General features: G+C 35.0%; 1 protein-coding gene across 1 annotated transcript; it reads right to left on the bottom strand.

The window, feature by feature from the left end:
* Nucleotides 1-584: 584 nt before the first annotated feature.
* Nucleotides 585-2,227, bottom strand: LOC107480511 (uncharacterized). Its single transcript, XM_016100662.3, has one exon. It carries the CDS (start codon nucleotides 1,936-1,938, stop codon nucleotides 874-876), a length of 1,065 nt encoding a protein of 354 aa, XP_015956148.1. The 5' UTR covers nucleotides 1,939-2,227; the 3' UTR covers nucleotides 585-873.
* Between the last annotated feature and the right edge of the window lie 16,678 nt (nucleotides 2,228-18,905).

Below are 18,905 nucleotides of genomic sequence, written 5' to 3'. Positions count from 1 at the left end.
AGTGATCACGGATGTCGTATTATTCCTAAAATGCATAAAAGAATTGAGAGAAAGAAAGAAAAATCGGCAAAAGATTAAAGAGCAGGGATTGTGTCTTGAATGCGCAAGCATGAGACGTTTTCGTCAACTGTTACCTGTCTCTCTTTCGTTTTCTTCTTTTGTTTTCAAAGAAAAGATGAAAAGAATTATATGGACCCATGCACATACATACATACATAGCCATGTGTAGAGTGTTGTTAGTATTTAGTGGTAAGATTATAACTTTGAAAGTTGAAAATGAAAACAACACATGAAAGATGACTTTGATTTCAATAAAACAAGATTGCGGCGGCTATGTAATCCCGAAATCTCGCCGCCAATTACTCCTACAATGTAGACTCATAGATATATTTAATCGGTGTTATAAAAAACAATTAAAAGAAGTAGAAGAAATTAGAGGGCTTTAATTTAGAGGCATTATTAGAAGGCAAATGAGAATGGATGACGTATTATAATATAAGGACAGAGAAAAGAAATAGAGAAAGGGATGCATTTGTTTGTGTTGTTTGATTAACGCGTAAGCTGCACTTCAAAACTCGTCAAAGTCAAAACCAACATTCACAGTTGTATATATATTATGATGATTAATTAAAGCAAAATAAAAATAATTAATTAAGAGTAAAATAGCAAAAATAAAGATACATATTTCTACTAATGTACACAACTACAGATAAAAGAAAAGAAAAAGAAGAAGAGTGTCTAGTTTAATTAATTAATGTGATGGTTGTGGTTAAGATGACAATGCGAAGCAAGAGATTGGATTCTGTCTTTGATTGATACTACAGTGACTGAGTTGCTTCAAACTTTACGAAATGAGAAACAAACATAAAGCAATTAATAATGTTGTTTGTGTTGTATGTCATTGTTGTTGTCCTCATCATATTGTGTTATCGGTCTTAAATTATGAGGAGAAGAAGAATGAATCAATGATTCTAGCATACCTTGAGTTGTACACTGATCTGTCCCCTTAGTATTCGAAGAGTAGTGTTGTACTTTGGCGGCAGTATTTGTGAGTAGTGTGTTTTCTGCAACGTCAGTGTAGAGAGCTTCTTCTCCTTGACCATCACTTCTTCTCTGGGCCCATTCCTCCCTTGATGAATCATTACTACTACTACTCAGCAACCTGTTCTCGTTGTTAAGATGCGCTTGTTGCCTCAGTCCCACTTGGGCGGCAACAGAAGCAGCATGATGATGATGAGAAGGGTAGTTTGGAGGTGGTGCTTGCTGTAGCATGTTCTGGAAGCTGAGAGTACCTAAAGAAGAGATGGGTTGTTGGAAGTTAATGGCAGTAGTTGAGTTGTGGACGATGGAGGGTGGGGGAAGAGGGTGGTTGTTAAGTAGTCTCTGTGGGAAAGGGCGAAGAAGATAAGATGGCGGTGGCGGTGAGGGGTCCAGGAGAGCGGAAGAAGAAGAAGAAGCAAATAGATCGAACCTGGTTCTTGGGAAAGGAGGAGCTGGGATGCCGGTGAATTCCTGAACCATGGCTCGGAAATTGCTGGTGTCTGTGGTGAGCACAGTTGTAGGTGCACGCCTAGAAGCTCTAGACCGTTTCTTGGGGTTGGCTCTCACCTCTCTGTTGGGTGGGGAAGAAGCAGGGACCCCCTGGTTTTGCTGATTAGTTGCCACATCAGCGACACCTCCAGCTTGTTCTTGTTGTGATGAAGAAGGTATGATGAAGGAGGCAGCTAGATCCGATTGGTTGTTGGGTTTGGACCACATGATGTCAAGGTAGTTTGATAGTAGAGGATCCTGCAGGAACAGGTGCTGCTGCGTGTTGTTAGTGGCGGTGGTGAAGGGAGGAGGTGGTGTCATGTAAGAAGAAGAGAGCGAGTGGGCGCGTGACTCGTTCTCTTCATCAGCACCGCTGCTCATACTCCCGCTGCTGTTACCCGAATCCATTAATGGAAAGACTTTGAGAGTTTCATAGGTATGGGGTTTGGGGGAAACACTCCAACGCACGCACGCACTTAAATATGTATCTTACTCTCTTTTGTGTTTGCAAGTTAGGACTTAGGAGGGTAAGGCTATTAGGGTTTCAAGTGACTGGTGATGAGGGAGGGAAAGAAAATAGAAAGGGATACTTGTCTAACCTTTTTCTTCTAAGATAAATTAAAGTAGGGAGGTTGCCTCTCATCCCTTCCCTTCTGCTTTAATTTTGCCTAGAAAATATCACTACTACTCATCAATGGTAGGCTCCATCTATATATGGTCAAACTGTCTTAATTATATGCTTCTCATTCTCAAATACTGCCCATCTTAGGCCACACATTTTACATTTATGTACATATAATAATTTACTTTATACTAAAAATCAACTATTTATTTAAAATAAATATTGATAATTAATTGTTAATGTACATAAAAAATTTATATAGTATGCAGAGACGACATTTAGTCAAAACAAAAAAGTCTTTAGTTTATTATTAATTATTTATTATATATTTTATTTTGGGGAATATAATGAGAGGCGGGCAAGCAACCAAATTAGAGTCAGGGTTGCTGAATTGCATAAAGCAAAACCAGAGCAACCATAGTTATATTTTATTATTAGCACTTTTCAAATTAAATCGCTTCAAGAAATTAAACGAATTGAAATATATACATCCATCTATAAATAAAAATATATATAACAATAAATAACTTTATGCTATTGTTTTGACGATATCCCATAAACAAGTCATGATTTGATCTATACTTTCCTGTTACTCACAAAATATTAAGAAATTAAATATGCGAGCTCCTCATTTCCAAAAGCTTTACCATCCCCTGATTTTAAATTATTAGCAAGGAAAATAAATAAAAACATCTAATACAAAAGCTGAAGGAATCTTCCACAGCCTTCCTCAGTTCAAAATCATGATTGATCATTTATGCCTAATAGCCAATAATATATTATGCTTCAGTCTTTCAGAGGATTACTTTTACAGTAGCGTCTTTTTTGTGCTTAAATGTGCTGATACATCTAAGGTGCTCGATCGCTGAATCTAGTTCAACAACATCGAACTAAGTTCGCTCCAACAAACGAAACTAAGATGTTAAAAGGAACAGAAACATTCTTTTTCTCTTTTAAAATAAAAAAACGAACAAGTCTTAGCGTTCAATTATTTACTATGAACTTTGTATTTTAAAAAGAAGCAACTCGGTTTGTGGCGCTGGCAGCACCGGTCCGTATAATTTCTTCGTCATAACATATTTACACGCTTTTTTTTAGGTTTACACTGTTTATTTGTTTAATAAAATATAAAATAAAAAATCAGGTTTGTTAGAAACCAATTTCAAGCATTATTCTTTTCATATTATATTTAACAATCATATACTAAAAATAGTCCTTTATATATAATCAATATATAAAAAATCAACTATTAATTAGTTACGGTATACAAATATATATTTAGTATTTTATAAAAAAATTTAATTATTCTATTATAACAGGTTAAATAATTTTCTTATGACAGATTTAATTATTATAATAGCTGATTATTCAGTTAAAAATATATAATTCAGTTATATAAATATACGTAAATATATAAATATATGTGATGTATTTTAATATTATTTTACGTAATTAATTAATTTGATAATAATATTTTGTATATACGTAATATAATTATTAAAAAATTTGTAATATAACACACATATTTATATACGAATATATTATAACTAATTTTTACCGCACACATAAATCTTTGAATATTCAATTATAGTCTATATTAACGATCTATAGAAATACTAAAACACCAATTACTCTAGTTAGTACTCTCGATCATTTTTCTTAGTACTTACTAGCATGTTTTGTCAAATTAACCACGCTTTAATTATGTTTTAGGAATTAAGAATCACTATATACAGTAGTGTATAATTGGTAATCATTTTCTTTATATACGTAATATGTATACATATTTTTTTTGGTGACATGTATACATATATAAAACTGTGATTGTAATTTCAGTTTAGGAGAATTTCTATATTAGAAGAGTCAAGATATATATTCAATTATGATCATCATAATTAGCCAAATTAAATGTGAATAAGTGAGTATCTAAGAGGAGACACCGTAGGATTCGGTCATACACTGCTAGTGCTACTTTTACAATCTATTCATATTCTGTATGCTTACTTTTCTTTAGTGTTTGGGTTAGATATAGTAGATCATTGTAACATTTAATTTCCTACCCGAGAATTGCTCCCACCACGATATTATTCATATCAATCTCGCTAGTTAACTAACAAAAATTTTACCAATTTCTGTAACTCTTATTTATACCTATATTTAATAAAAATGTCTTTTTAAATGTATCTAATAAAAATATTTTTTTTATAATTGTGTCTAATTAAAATATCTTTGTAGTAGATGTGTCTCCTAAATATATTTCTTTATACATATGTCTTTTAGTTAAAGTGTCTTTAATATTAATTATTGTTAGTAATAAATTGACAGATAATATATTAATATCCTATATATACTTCTCCTATTCATATAAAGCACAGTGCTACCTAAACTCCAAAACAATTACGGTACATTACAAAACCGTAGGTGGATTTGGTTATTATAAACGTGTCCCTCCATTAATTAATACGCCAAGAATATTGATGAACTAATAATTATATGTTGTGCTATATATGTTGCTTAAATATGTAAAACTACTTTAATTCGTATTCCTGTATGTGGTAATCGTCCCTTCCACTTACAAATTAATTTTATGTGATGATAGTGAATCAACGAAAGGTTTGGAAATGATATTGATGGGACCTCTAATCTGATATATTTCCATTATTTATCAAATGAACAGTAATTGAAATGTTGGGCATACACACATTTTTCCTGCTCATGATGTTGGCTTTCTGATTTGATTGATCCTTGATGAGCATCCATATTTATCACCTGTTGAAGATTGAAATATAACCGGAAAGTAGAAAAAGAGGTTGTCTTTTTTTTTTTTCGTAGTGTGCATTGCATGTATATATACATGCAGTATAGTGAATTCTTGATGATGTTGGCGCATAATTCACACATATTTTTTAGTTTATTTCGGAGAGAGACACCAACAATCAATATATCGGATGTTTATTTTACTAAATGTGCGGATAATTATTTTAATATTAAAATTTATGAGGATAATGTAAAGATGTATGTAGTGTGTTTTTGTTTGATTGATGATTATTCGTGTTATTTAAAAAAGTCATTAGTTACTTAGCAAAATACTTTTAAATAAGATTGTCACGAATACAACATACAAAAATAAAGTAGTGAATTTTCTTTTTTACTTGGAAAAGAAAAAATAAAAATAGTGAGTTGAAAAGTGGTTGAAGGAAGAAAAAGTTATATTGAAGTTCCCCGAATATATTCCCCAAATCGCGATTTCTTTCACTCTTGTGCAACCCCCTAAGAAGAATATATTTTTGCCTCAACTTTCTGATTTCTTTTTCGTTCGTTCACCTAGCTAGCATTCGTGGTTCTCCTCTTTGGTTTTATTCTCCACCACCAATCAATCACCATATATAGCTACATAGAATTGTACCATAAAACTGAAAACAGTATAATGGATGAGCAGAACAGACAAATCATACGAAATTAACAAGATTGATAAATTAGGAAAATCAAAAATAAATATTTTTGGTCAATGAAGTGGTCAATTTTTAACCTTTTTTTATAAGATGTGATCAAGTTGTACATCTACTATATATAATATACTCCAGTCAAATGCAACGAATGTAGAAAAGGCATAGGCAATCAAACAAGACCATTATTGTTCAACTATTATTGGAGTCTTTACAAATTGTACATTCAAATTAAATAAAATAAAAGATAATCAGTTGTGTTTGGATAATATTTATCCATTTTAATTTCTTGTTTTGTTTTTTCCTTTTGCGTTTCAATTTTGTCACCGCGACACAAACAAGAATGATATTTTACAGAGGAAGCCAAAATTTCTTATCAATGATGCTTATGAGATATACCTAACCTATCCAGGGGAACAATTTGAAAATTCAAAATGCTTCACATGTACATGTATATATGATTAGACAGCACTAATTAATATTTTCTCATCTTTTGCAATATTCTTGTACAGTATAGAGAAAGCTGAATTATATTTAAAATGAATTAATACTCTACTCTATTCACTACAAGAAAAAAAACCTATGGCCACGCTTTTTTTTTGCTACACTTTAAAAGCGTAGTGAAAAATAGTCTATAGCTACGTTTTTATGAGAGTGACGATTGAGTAGAGATTTGGCCATGTTTTTTTGCTACGTTTTAAAAACGTGGCGAAAAGGGTCAATGGCCACACTTTTATGAAGGTGACAATTGATGCGAGATTTGGACACCTTTTTTGTTGCCACGCTTAAAAAGCGTAGCCGTAGAAAGAAACCGGCACGCTTTTAAAGTGTGACAACAGGGTTTTGTTATTGTGGCATTTGAAAAGCGTAGCCATTGCCTACATACCTTTTGACACGCTTCAAAAGCGTGGCCAAAAGGTCCCCAAAAAAAATTAGAGAAGCTCGAATTAAATAAAAACGCTCCTTCAATTCTTCGTGATTCAAAGACCTAGAGAAAAAAAGCCCTAGCTAGCTAACTCCTTTTTTGTGCCCTACGATGCCCTAACTCCTCCTTCGAAAACCCCAATGGCGACCACGAATCTCCGTTGTGCCTCGCCCTAACCCTTCTTCATTGTGCCTCACCTTAACCCTTCTTCAAAAGCCCTAACCCCTACCCTCACCGCGACGACACTCCGTGAAGAACAACACCCCTAACCCTCCCTTCCGCACTGCCACTCGCTTCCTGCTTCTTGCTTCATTGTAAGTCTCTCAGGCCAAGACGACGAAGCCCTAACATCTGACGGGTACATTGTGACGAGGTGGAAAAGCGCCAGTTCCAGCTTCGAAGAAGGCTGTAGGTTTCTCCTCTTTTTGTTTTTCTGCAGTCAGATTCATGATTATGGCTCTACTCATTCTTTTTTTTTTATTATTCATTGTTTTTATTCTCATGCATTTCTTCAGGATAAGGTTATTCAAGAAGCATCCTAAGCAGTTCGGGATCAGAGGAGCAGAGGAAGTGGCCTAAGACAGTACAAATCAAGAGGAAGAAGAGGATCCTCAAGCAGAGGTTGAAGGCTCCACCAACTTTGAACCAGTTCACCAAGACCCTTGACAAGAACCTAGGTGCGTAAATATTATCTCCATTTTGTTTCATTTGCCCTGTTTTATGTTTGTGTAATGCTTCAAGTGTAGTAATATTTTTCTCTTATTTATTTAGAAATTTTTTTATGTTAATGATAGCTTTTATTGGATACCTTACTATTTAGAAAATTGTTGTTTCATGAATTGGACAAGGCCTTGTAATTATTCTGACTTCACAGCTTTTCATAATTATTATGTCTTATCAGTTTATATCTTAAAACATTAGATTTTGTGAGCATGATTACTTTTGCTTAATTCACTATTAATAGCCGAGTAGTGTGTTATGACTTTAGTGTGTTTGATGTATTATCTTGCTGTATGTCACTTTAAATAAGAATTGAGCGCATATAGAGTTATTAGTCAAGAGTATTTTTTTCTACTTTATTAACTCATTTGGATATTAATTACTGCAGCTTAATAATGATTTTCTACTGGCTGTCTGTATCTTCATTTTGGTTATTTTAAATTGGTTTCTGTGATGGTTACTATAGGTTCATTTGAGCTATCATGTTCTATGTTCATGTGTGTAAGTTTAGGTTTTTGCACCAAACATGAGTTCATGGTTGTATGTTTTCATTGTGTTTTGCTTTATTTGACTGAGTCTTAGTAGAAATGAAGCAGGAATAATGAAGTGCGGATGGGCTTATATAATGTGAAGTAAGTGTTCAAAAGAGCTCTTTGCCTCAGAATGCAATATATTGTGGCTTACTCTCCCTCCTTCTAGCATTAGATACCTAGCAACAGTAGCAAAAAATTAAAGGTCACTTATAATTTTTTGTGCATAAGCAATCAAGATCAAGATCAGCTAAAAGATTTTAAAATTCTGCATTGGAATCAAGGTTGGTTGTAGAGCTGAGTTATATTTTGTTTCTGCAGGGGAAGCTATTTCGAACCATGCTGATGGAATTGTAGAGGACAACAAAAAGCTTACCTCAGATCACTACGGGATTCTCCCAAATACTTTCTTGCCTTGTCTTTCTTCTAATGCCATTGCCGTTGACAAAAGAAGGCTGTCAAGTCCAGAGACACCAACTTCGAGGAAAAGGTCACTTTCTAAACTGTCGTTTAAATGGAGGGAAGGGTCTTCCGACACGATATTACGTGAGTGTTATCTTGTGGCTTCCTAATTTTGTTTATTTTTCTATTTTATGTCAGTAGAAGAGTTAAAATGAGTGCGAAAATGGTGTTTCTTGTGAATGATTGAGCTTCTTTTATTTCCCCAGCTGTTAAGACAAGAAGTTAAAATAAATGAACATGAAAATTTAGTTTCCCAGTTTATTTGCTTTTAGTTTCCATATGTTTACTACCTTTGTTTTTTGGTAGTTTTTCTTGTTTCTCACTCTGGTCTCATTTGTTTCAGTTTTACCCAAGGCACCTAAAACTGAAGCCAATAGCAGGTTTGTCAATTCCATTTTGTGCAATAGAGAAACAAAGCCCTGGTTCTTAGTCATTAATTGAGCCAAGTTCATTCAAAGTCAGAGGGAAAAACTACTTTAGGTTGGTACAAAATACTTGTTTTTGTATACACACCGTTTTGGGGGGATTAATGCTTAACCTTTGGGTTATGATCACCCTGATGTTGAGGATATTATGACAAAAACAAAATTTTTCATTATTGATAGTGCTAGAATTCATTGTTGCTTGGACTTGGTTGGCAGGGACAAGAAGAAAGAATTTGCACCAACCAATGCTGCTTTCTATCCCCTTGGAGCATACATCTTTCTGTCTCAGCAAAAAATTGAACATATTGCGCGCTTTATACAAATTCCTTCTATCAACATACCTGGGAATGTTCCTTCTATTCTTATTGTAAATATTCAAGTAGCTGCATATTTCCTAGTCCAAATTGAACTTCAACTGAGAATTTCTTATTTACATTATTGGGGGGCAAATTTTATGTTCGACATCTGAATATTAGTTTATTCACGTTCTGTATATGCCCGGCAATTTTTCATACTCTTGTATGATTTCCCCTGAAATTGTGTGTTGTTCAAACTGCAGATTCCATTGTATCCTGCCACTATCTTCCAAACCGTACCTACAAGGTTAAAATTAACTTCCAAAATTCAATCCTTGGTTTAAGATTTTTTTCCTTATAAACACACTTCTCTGAGTTCTCTTATTTTTCTTTTATTTCTTTCTCATGGGTTAATCTATTTCCTTCCTATATCATATAGGTGATCACTTACAAGGATTTATTATATGTGCCATGCATAAGGCTTTCATGTTGATATGTTGTAATTTACTTTGGATAAATAGTAACAAATTTTTGTTCCTCAAATTCAGGGAGCAATCTCACAAATTCAATTTCTTCAAAGCTCTACCATTTGCACCACAAGACTCCAAGAAACTTGTTAGTTTTTGCTATGTCTGCTGATGGTATTACCTTATTTTTCTTCCTCCTTCCCTGTTTTCTGAATTTCGTAAAGGCTTTGCGAATTGATGCTACTGGTGTCTTAGTCTTGAATTATTGGATTATTATTAATAGATTTGGATACTAATTCTTGCCGATTGCCACTGTTTGTGCTTTTAATATTGAATTTTGTGAATTGGTGCATTTGGTTTGCTTGGTTTATGCCATTTGTTATTATCAGTATTAATGCACGCCAAGTACTCTCTGATATGCCTCTTTGATATTCCTCTCTGGTTTCTGCATGTTCACAATTCTGAATTCTTGTTTCTCTATACAAGTTCATATTTATATATACATTACAATATAACAAGCTAAGGATTCTTTTTCTGTTCATGCATGGAAAAGCTTGTGGGATCCGTTTAAGCGTGACTGAATAGTATAATTAATTAATTAATTAATTAAACGCAAAATGTTTAGGCATTTAGCTAACTAACAACTCTAGCTGCCTTCTATCTAAACAGTTTTCTTTTGTTGCTTTCATTGAGCTGTTGTTATACTAGTGTATAAAATATATAAAAAATATATATAGTTAGTTTTTTTTAACATATAGTATCTTAAAAAAAATTGATTAGATTTTAGTCTTTTAAATTGACCATTATCCTACAATATTATTATATGACTAAAATATTAAATGTTGATGAATGAAAACTCTTAACAAAAATATAAAAATGGATAAAAATGGATCTGAAGCTAAGGGTATGAAATTATTTTCAATTCTTTTATTCTGTTACTCCTATGGTACTGCTTTATTTATACTTTGGTTTCTTAAACTTTCAACTATTTTTAACTGTTTCTTGCCATATGCTACCGACATTACATATGATAGTTTGGGTTGTGGAGTTTTTATTCTTTTCATACTGCATTTTCTGAATACTACTTGAAAATATTTTTAAGACTACAGAATGTAGAAGAAAGTGAGAAAAGAGCACTACAGGATTAACGCTCTGATTCTGAGTTGCTTGCTCATGTCTTTCCAAGGTGATTACTGTGGTCAGAAAAAAAGAGTTGCATAATTTTTCATGCTTTACTGTTTCTATTTGATGGAGTAATATTTAATTAATACAGTTATTCGTGTATAGAAGTTTATTATTATTATTATTATTACCTTATGGCTTGAGAATGATTGTATTTAAAGTATACTTATCAAGAGACCTAAAATTAGATTATTGAAAAATCACAGCCTAGATATACTTTAATCTCAGAGAAATTAAAGTTGAGACATACTTGCCAGTTTTAAGTCAAAATTGAAATAGTGCTAATAATTCATAAAACAGTTTATATAACAGCGAAAAATAATCAAGAAATGTGTTAATTGCTGGTTGGTTGCTACATGCTACAATGGCTATTTTTTTCGGTAAAAAAAAATAGGCTGACAAGTGTTAGGGGCCACTCTCACCTTGGTTGAAGATGAGAATTAAAATTCTCAAAAGAGTTTATATTCATGTATTTTTTATGTTTTAAAGTAAGAAAAAAATTTAATTCTCAATAACATTTTAATTTTATGCTTTCCAACAAGCTTTTGATAGTTATCTATCCACTACTACTACCACTTCTTTTATTCTGCTGCTCCTGTGGTATTGTTTTTATGTTGATGTAGTACTGATTATTTGTTACCGAATCGCTATTCGCTGCCGCTGCTACCTTTCTAATTCTGTTTCTGCTGCAATACTACTTTGGTGCTATTGTGGTATGGATTAAGACAGTATTTAAGGTTGGTTCATGCAAATTTAAATACATCTATTAATTTGTTATTAATGTTATGCGGACAACTTAAGTGCTTTCCTGAGGCACTCACTTCAGGACCTTCTTTAAGAATTGCTAAAATTTAATTTTCTTTGCTATTTTATGTCCAATGCCTTCAAAGTATTTTGGAGACTTGGAAAATATTGTCTCTTAGTTAGTTAGGAAGCTAGACTCGCAGTTAGTGAGACTAGCAATAAAGACTTCAAACTAGAAACTTAGCTATCTAGTTTAAATATATAGATTTTCGATGGATGTATCCAAGGATTGGATGGATACACCACGTCATGAAAAAGAATATCAACTCGGTGCAGAAAAGTTTTTACACTTTGCTTTTTCATCACCGGAAATTCCTCAAGGGGAAGAAATTCAATGCCCATGTGCAAAGTGTTGTAATAGACTTTGGTTAACGAGAGATGTCGTGTATGACCATCTAATATACGATGGATTCGTAAAAGGTTATAGACGGTGGTTTAATCATAGGGAATCACTTGTTGCTATGGATATTGACAGTGACACAGATGAGGAATATAACTACAATGATAACATTGATGAGTTGTTACATGATAGATTCAGAGATACTACACAAGTTGATGGACATAACATGGGGCCTAAGGAAGGTGCAAAAGAATTTTATAAATTGGTAGACGAGGCAAGCCAAGAATTATACCCTGGATGTAAAGGATTCACAAGATTATCCTTTACTATCCGTCTTTACTTGTTAAAATGCTTGCATGATTGGAGTAATGCGTCGTTCACTTCTCTCTTAGAATTATTCAAAAAAGGAATGCCACATTTGAATATTACTACTTCTTTTGATAAAACGAAGAATATGGTGAAGAATTTGGGTCTTGACTACCAAAAGATCGATGCATGTCGCAATGATTGCATGTTGTATCGGAACGGACATGAGAATGACTCATCTTGCCATATCTGTAGAACATCCCGTTATATTGAGAATCATGTAGAAGAGGACGATGCTACCTCATCTAAAAAGCCTCGTAAAGTTGCTGCAAAAACTCTAAGGCATTTCTCCTGATTCCCAAACTTCAAAGGCTTTTTATGTGCACAAGGACGGTTGAAGCTATGTCTTGGCATCATAATGAACATGTTAAAGATGGGCTGTTAAGGCATCCTACCGATGGTGAATCTTGGAAAGCATTTGACAGTCGACATGAAGATTTTGCAAAGGAGCCTCGTAATGTGAGACTTAGCTTAGCAAGCAACAGATTCAATTTGTTTCGAACTTTGAGTAGTACACATAGTACATGGCCTGTTGTTCTGATGGTGTATAATCTACCCCTTGGATGAGCATGAAGCTTGATTATTTTATGTTCTCTTTACTCATTCCTGGCCCACAATCACCGGGAAATGATATTGATGTCTTTCTTCAACCACTAATTGAAGAATTAAAAGAATTGTGGGAGTTAGGTGTTGAAACATATAATTCCAAAGAGAACAAAACATTCAACATGAGAGCATGTCTTTTATGGACAATTAACGATTTCCCTGCATATGCTATGTTATTTGGGTGGAGTACAAAGGGAAAATTGGCTTATCCGTGTTGTAATGATGAGACTTCTTCTATATATCTGAAACATAGCCACAAGACTGTTTATATGGATCATCGAAGGTTTTTACCCATGAACCAGCTATGGAGACATAATAAAAGATGTTTCAATGGGAAAACTGAAGTTAGGTCTCCACCGCAGTTGTTAGATGGAACAACTGTATTTGATATATTGCAAGGGGTAGATAATTCTTTTGGAAAGAAGCAAAGGAGATCAAAGAATGGCATTTCAAATTGGAAAAAGTGGTCAATCTTTTTTGATTTACCATATTGGAAGTTCAACATGTTTAGACACAACCTTTATGTCATGCACATAGAGAAGAATATAGTTGATAGCATAATTGGAACTCTTTTGGATATTTCTGGAAAGACAAAAGATCATGCAGCTGCGCGTTTTGACCTTAAAGACATGGGTATCAGAAAAAATCTTCAACCAAGAGCTACGAATGATGGTGAAAGAACTAAGTTAGCAAAGGCATGCTTCTCAATGACTGTAGAAGAGAAAACAATCTTTTGTGGTGTGTTAAAAGGGGCAAAATTACCAAACGGCAGCGCTTCGAATATCGCTCGATGTGTGCAGCAAACAGAAAAGAAGATTTCTGGTTACAAGACCCATGATGCTCATTTCATGTTACATTATTTGTTACAAGTACCGATCAAGAGCATACTTCCTGACCATGTTGCCATCGCTTTAGTTCGATTATGTTCATTTTTTTGCCGGATATGTCAGAAGGTAATTAGCCTAAATGAGGTAGTTAACTTAGAAGCAGAGATTGCTGAGACATTATGCCAATTGGAGAGAATTTTTCTTCCAAGCTTTTTTGACATAATGGTGCACTTGCCTATCCATTTGGCAAATGAAGTGAGGTTAGGTGGTCCAGTTCAATATTGTTGGATGTACTCTGTTGAACGATATATGTGCAAACTAAAATCATATGTTCGTAACAGAAGGATCCATTGCCGAAGGATATTTGGCGAATGAGTGTATTAATTTTTGCTCAAGATATTTGCATGAAGATGTCCAGACAAGATTCAACAGAGTCCCTCGAAACAATGATGAGTGTGTTTCAGATGAGCTGCGAACTCCTAGTTTATTTCCAAGCAAAGGATGTCCTTTGGGTGGAAAAATGGGAGATTTGTTCATGTTAGACGAAAAATCAAAAATACAAGGTCACACATATATCCTAAACAATTGTGATAAGATCAAAGTCTACATGAAGTATTTTGTTTGATTCATTGTCATTTCGTAGACCTCAATCATAACATTTTACCCTACTAACAAATAAGAATATGAATATTTGATCTTCAGAGAGCATGAAGAGGCAGTAAATGATAACAATCCACGAAGAACAAAGTGGGAGAAAGCCAAACACCATAGTCAACAGTTCTCAGAATGGTTTAAAACTCATGCCATGAAAAAGGATGTGCCTGGTTGGGCAAAAGGGTTGGCTAGGGGTCCAAATAGAGTTTCAAAAAGATTTTCAGGTTATGTTATCAATGGGTATAGGTTCCATACAAGGCACCGTGATGCGAGACGTAAAACCCAAAATAGTGGTATCACATTGGAGGCATTGACTCCTAGTTTTGCTACTATGAAAGATAAGAACCCAATTGAAGCAAAAGTAACCTACTATGGTAGAATAGTTGATATGTTTGAATTAGATTATTATGACCAATTTAAGGTAGTCCTGTTTAAGTGTGAGTGGTATACAGTTGCAAAAGACAACTTTGGTCTATCATATGTGTATTTTAGTAAAAAATGCTACCAAGAAGAATCATTTGTGCTAGCATCCCAAGTAAACCAATGCTTTTATGTGCAAGACCTATGTGTGAGTGACAAACACTATGTTATGAAAATAATTCCAAGAGATTTATTTAGGATAAGTGATGACCTTGAGTCTGATTCCCCCATAATATATGCAAGGGAGCCATGTGAACATGAAGTGATTCCCAGTCTCCCAAATGATAATGGCGAAGTTGATCTAGTGAGGAATGATCTACGAGCAACCATTATAGATATGGCTCCAAATATGTTTGCCAAACAATGTGGTGAAGAAGATGAGGAAAGTGAATACGAGTACATGGAGGACTCTGATTCTGAAACATCTCGACATTCTTTCATATAATGCTGTTTTGGTAGAATTCTAAATGTCTCATTTGTTTTAGTTATTTTGCTTATTTAATTACTCGCTTATGTTGATTATGTTCATTTAATTACTCGCTTTAAAAGAGTGGCCATATTGTACAGCAGCAATCAACAGCCACGCTTTTAAAGCGTAACCATATCTCCACTTGTTGCCACACTTTGAAAGTGTGGCCATAACATTACAATGGGCATCAACAGCGACGCTTTAAAAGCGTAGCTGTATCTCACAGCTATTGGCACGCTTTAAAAGCGCATCCATATGTCTTGCTATTGGAACGCTTTTAAAGCGTAGCCATATGGCAAGCTATTGGCACGCTTTAAAAGCGTAGCCATATCTTCCTATTAAAAGCGTAGCCATATTTCACACATATGGCTACGCTTTTAAAGCGTGGCGATCTTTAAAAGCGTGGCAAGAAAAAAAGCGTGGTGATAGATCACCAAAAGTGTGGCGATAGAGCAACTGGCACCCTTGCAGTTGTGACCCATTCAAAAGTGTGCCGGTATCTCAAAAAGCGTGGTGAAAAGCTATCGCTACGCTTTTTTGGACTTTTTGCCACGCTTTAAAAGCGTAGCAAAAAGCTTGTTTTCTTGTAGTGATTATTGGATTAAGTCTGTCACTGCATCCCGTTCACGGGCTAGGCACATCTATATGATTTAAAAAAAATAATATTCACGGGCTAAGCACATCTATATGATTTTAAAAAAATAATATTTAACCTGCATTTGAAATAGAGACCGAAATTAAAAGATAGAAATTAAGAAATAAAGACTAAATTAAGTTAAAATATTATATTTATTGTAAAATATAAAAGATTAAGTTATGTTTTAGTATTTTATTTGGTTTAAAATAAAAAATAGAATTACTAAATTACCTCTAATTATATACTTCAGTTAAAATAAAATCCTAACTCCTTGAAATTTTATTCAATTCATCCCTAAACCCTAGCCCCTCTCTCTCTCTCTCTCTCTCTCTCTCTCTCATCTTTATCTTCTTCTTTCTTCAGCAAATTGTTGTGTTGCATCTCGTGCCTCATCAAGCTCTGTTTTATCTGTCGCTCTGTAGATTTTACTCTGCTCCTCTTTAAAATTATGTCTTTGCCAAAGCTTTGCCATCTCTTGCCAGTGGCTATGCAACACGTTGATAAACCCCATTTGTAGGGTTTATCTTGTGCTTGATTTAAGGGATTTGATGACCTTTTACTCACATTTATTCAATGAAATAACATGGTTTTATAACTTCTCCCGTAATTGTGCTTAAGAGTGAAAACATGCTTTTTAGGACTTAAAATAGCTAAATCTAATTCACCATGATTCCATTAAATGCCTTGATATGTTTGTTAAGTGATTTCAGGTTTAGGAGGCAAAGATTGGGATTGAGGGAATGAAGAAAAAGCACGTAGAAATGGAGAACTCATGAAGAAATGAAGAAATCACAAAGCTGTCAAGCCCGACATCTTCGCACTTAATTGCGAAGAAATGAAAGAACCGGAAAGCTGTCAAGCCAACCTCTTCGCACTTAAACGACTATAACTTGAGCTACAAAGGTCCAAATGATGCGGTTCCAGTTGGGTTAGGAAGCTAACATCCGGGGCTTCGAAACGATATAAGATTTGCCATAGTTGCTACACGTATGGTGGTGCACACGCGCATAGTACGTGCACGCGCCGTTGCTGCCACCTGGTTCACTTAATGCAAAACTTGGCCAGCGAATTCTAAAGCCTTGTGGGTCCAATCCAACTCATTTCTGATGCTATTTAACCCAAGGAATGAAGAGGGAAACAGTTGTTAGTTACCAATTAGTTTTAGTTTAGCTTTTAGTTAGTTTCTAGAGAGAGAAGCGAAGGATTATGATTAGGTTTAGTTCTTAGATCTAGATTCCAATTCACCTTCTTCTACTTCTATCTCTCAACTTTTTGTTGCTACATTCATCTTCTTCTATTCTTTTGTTGTAATTTCCTTTATGTTGTTCTTGTGTTTTTTTGTTGTAGATCTACTTTTGTTTCTTCTACTTTCTTCCAATTCAATTCAAGGTAATTCATAATAGATGTGTTTCTTTTGATTGTTGTTATTAATTCTTTTCAATAATTGTTGTTAGATTCTACTCTTGTTATCAATTTACTATGCTTTTCTTTTGTACCCTCCAAGTGTTTGATGAAATGCTTGGTTGGATTTTAGAGTAGAATTTTATACTCTTGGCTTGGAAAGGTAACTTAGGAACTCTTGAGTTACTAATGTCCAAGTAATTGATGATTGGGAGCCATTTACTCTAGTTCTCACTAATTGAATTAGTGGAGAGTTAGGACTTATGGACTAGGATTCAATACTTCAGTTTATAAATTTAGGGGTTTATTTTAGTGACAAACAACTTTTTGTATGAAAAGATTATTGTTTGGTTTAGGAACTATACTTGCAACGAGAATTCATTTGTGAAATTCTAAACCATCAAAAATCCAATCATCAAAATGGCGCCGTTGCCGGGGAATTGCAATGGTGTTGTGTTATTGGTTATTGTATATATGTGAATATTGTGAATATGCTTGCCTTTTTGTCTCTTTGTTAGTTTTGTTAGTTTTCTTTGTTTCTTATTTGATTTTATTTTCATTTTTTTCTTGCTATCATGAATTCTCATTTTGGCTATGAGTGTGATTACAATTATGTTGTAGGTGATGAGAACTATAATGAAGGGATGCATCAAGGATGGGACAATCAAAGGTGGGAGGAGTCATATGCATATAATCAATCTTCTTGGGAACTCATATCTTGGGTGGAACTCTGCCCAAGCGTAATAAAAATGGTTGGAAATTCTGTCAACCACTTGAGGAGCATGGATCCTTGGAGATTCAAGGATGAGTACAAACATAAACCGCCATGACAATAAGCACCTCAAAATGTCCAACTTAAGGACTTAAACTAAAAGTGCTAGGTGGGAGGCACCCCACCATGGTAAACTCTTTCCATTCCCTTTTATTTTTGCTTAATAAGTGTTTGAATTACCATTGTAGGTAGATGTTTCACATAAATTTGTTTGTACAACTTAATTGTTAGCTTAGTCATATGTATGTTGTGTTTTAGTAGTAGATGAATAATATCAAATTGTATTTTTGTGAATTGTATGATGGTTGATTGAATAAAGAGTTGTGAACAGAATGGGGAGCACCCAACATACCTTTATGACCATTTTGAGCCCAACCTGACCCACGCTGACGCGCACTACGTGCGTGCGCGCCGATCAAGAGAACACGAACATGTACGCGGACACGCACCTGCCGCGCCCGCGTCGATCTGCTGCTGCAAATTTCTGTGCCAAGCCCCAGAGAGTTCAGCCGGATCTTGGCCAACTTGAGGCCCCTAGCCCAACTCGATGTACGCGGACGCGCACTTGCCGCGTGCGCGCCCATATGTCAAAAGTGGAACAAGACGCGAGCGCACACGTCGCGCTAGCGCGCCTACTAGCAACTCATCAATGTACGCGGACGCGCGTTGTACGCGCGCGCGTCCCTTACATGCTGCCGCCACTCTAGGCTTTTGCCCTGAGAGTTGGGCGCGCGTTAAGCCCACTCTAAGCCTCAGGCCCAACCTCATGTATGCATGCGCGCGCTGTACGCGCACGCGCCGTTGCATGATCTGCCCATCCACGCTCGAGCGCACTGCACGCTCACGCATGAATCCCCAATTTTCATCAATGTACGCGGACGCGCATGGTGCGCGCCCGCGTCGATTCAAAAAGGGTATAACCCTAAGACGCGGAGAACGTTGCGCAGTCGCGCACTCCTTTCCCCTCCATTTTCATCTTCTTCTTCTCTTCTGCCATAACCGCC

Source organism: Arachis duranensis, chromosome 3, assembly GCF_000817695.3.
Source record: "Arachis duranensis cultivar V14167 chromosome 3, aradu.V14167.gnm2.J7QH, whole genome shotgun sequence".
Lineage (NCBI taxonomy): Eukaryota > Viridiplantae > Streptophyta > Magnoliopsida > Fabales > Fabaceae > Arachis > Arachis duranensis.
Note: the sequence above shows the minus strand (reverse complement) of the source record. Positions and strands in the feature narration are given on the sequence as shown.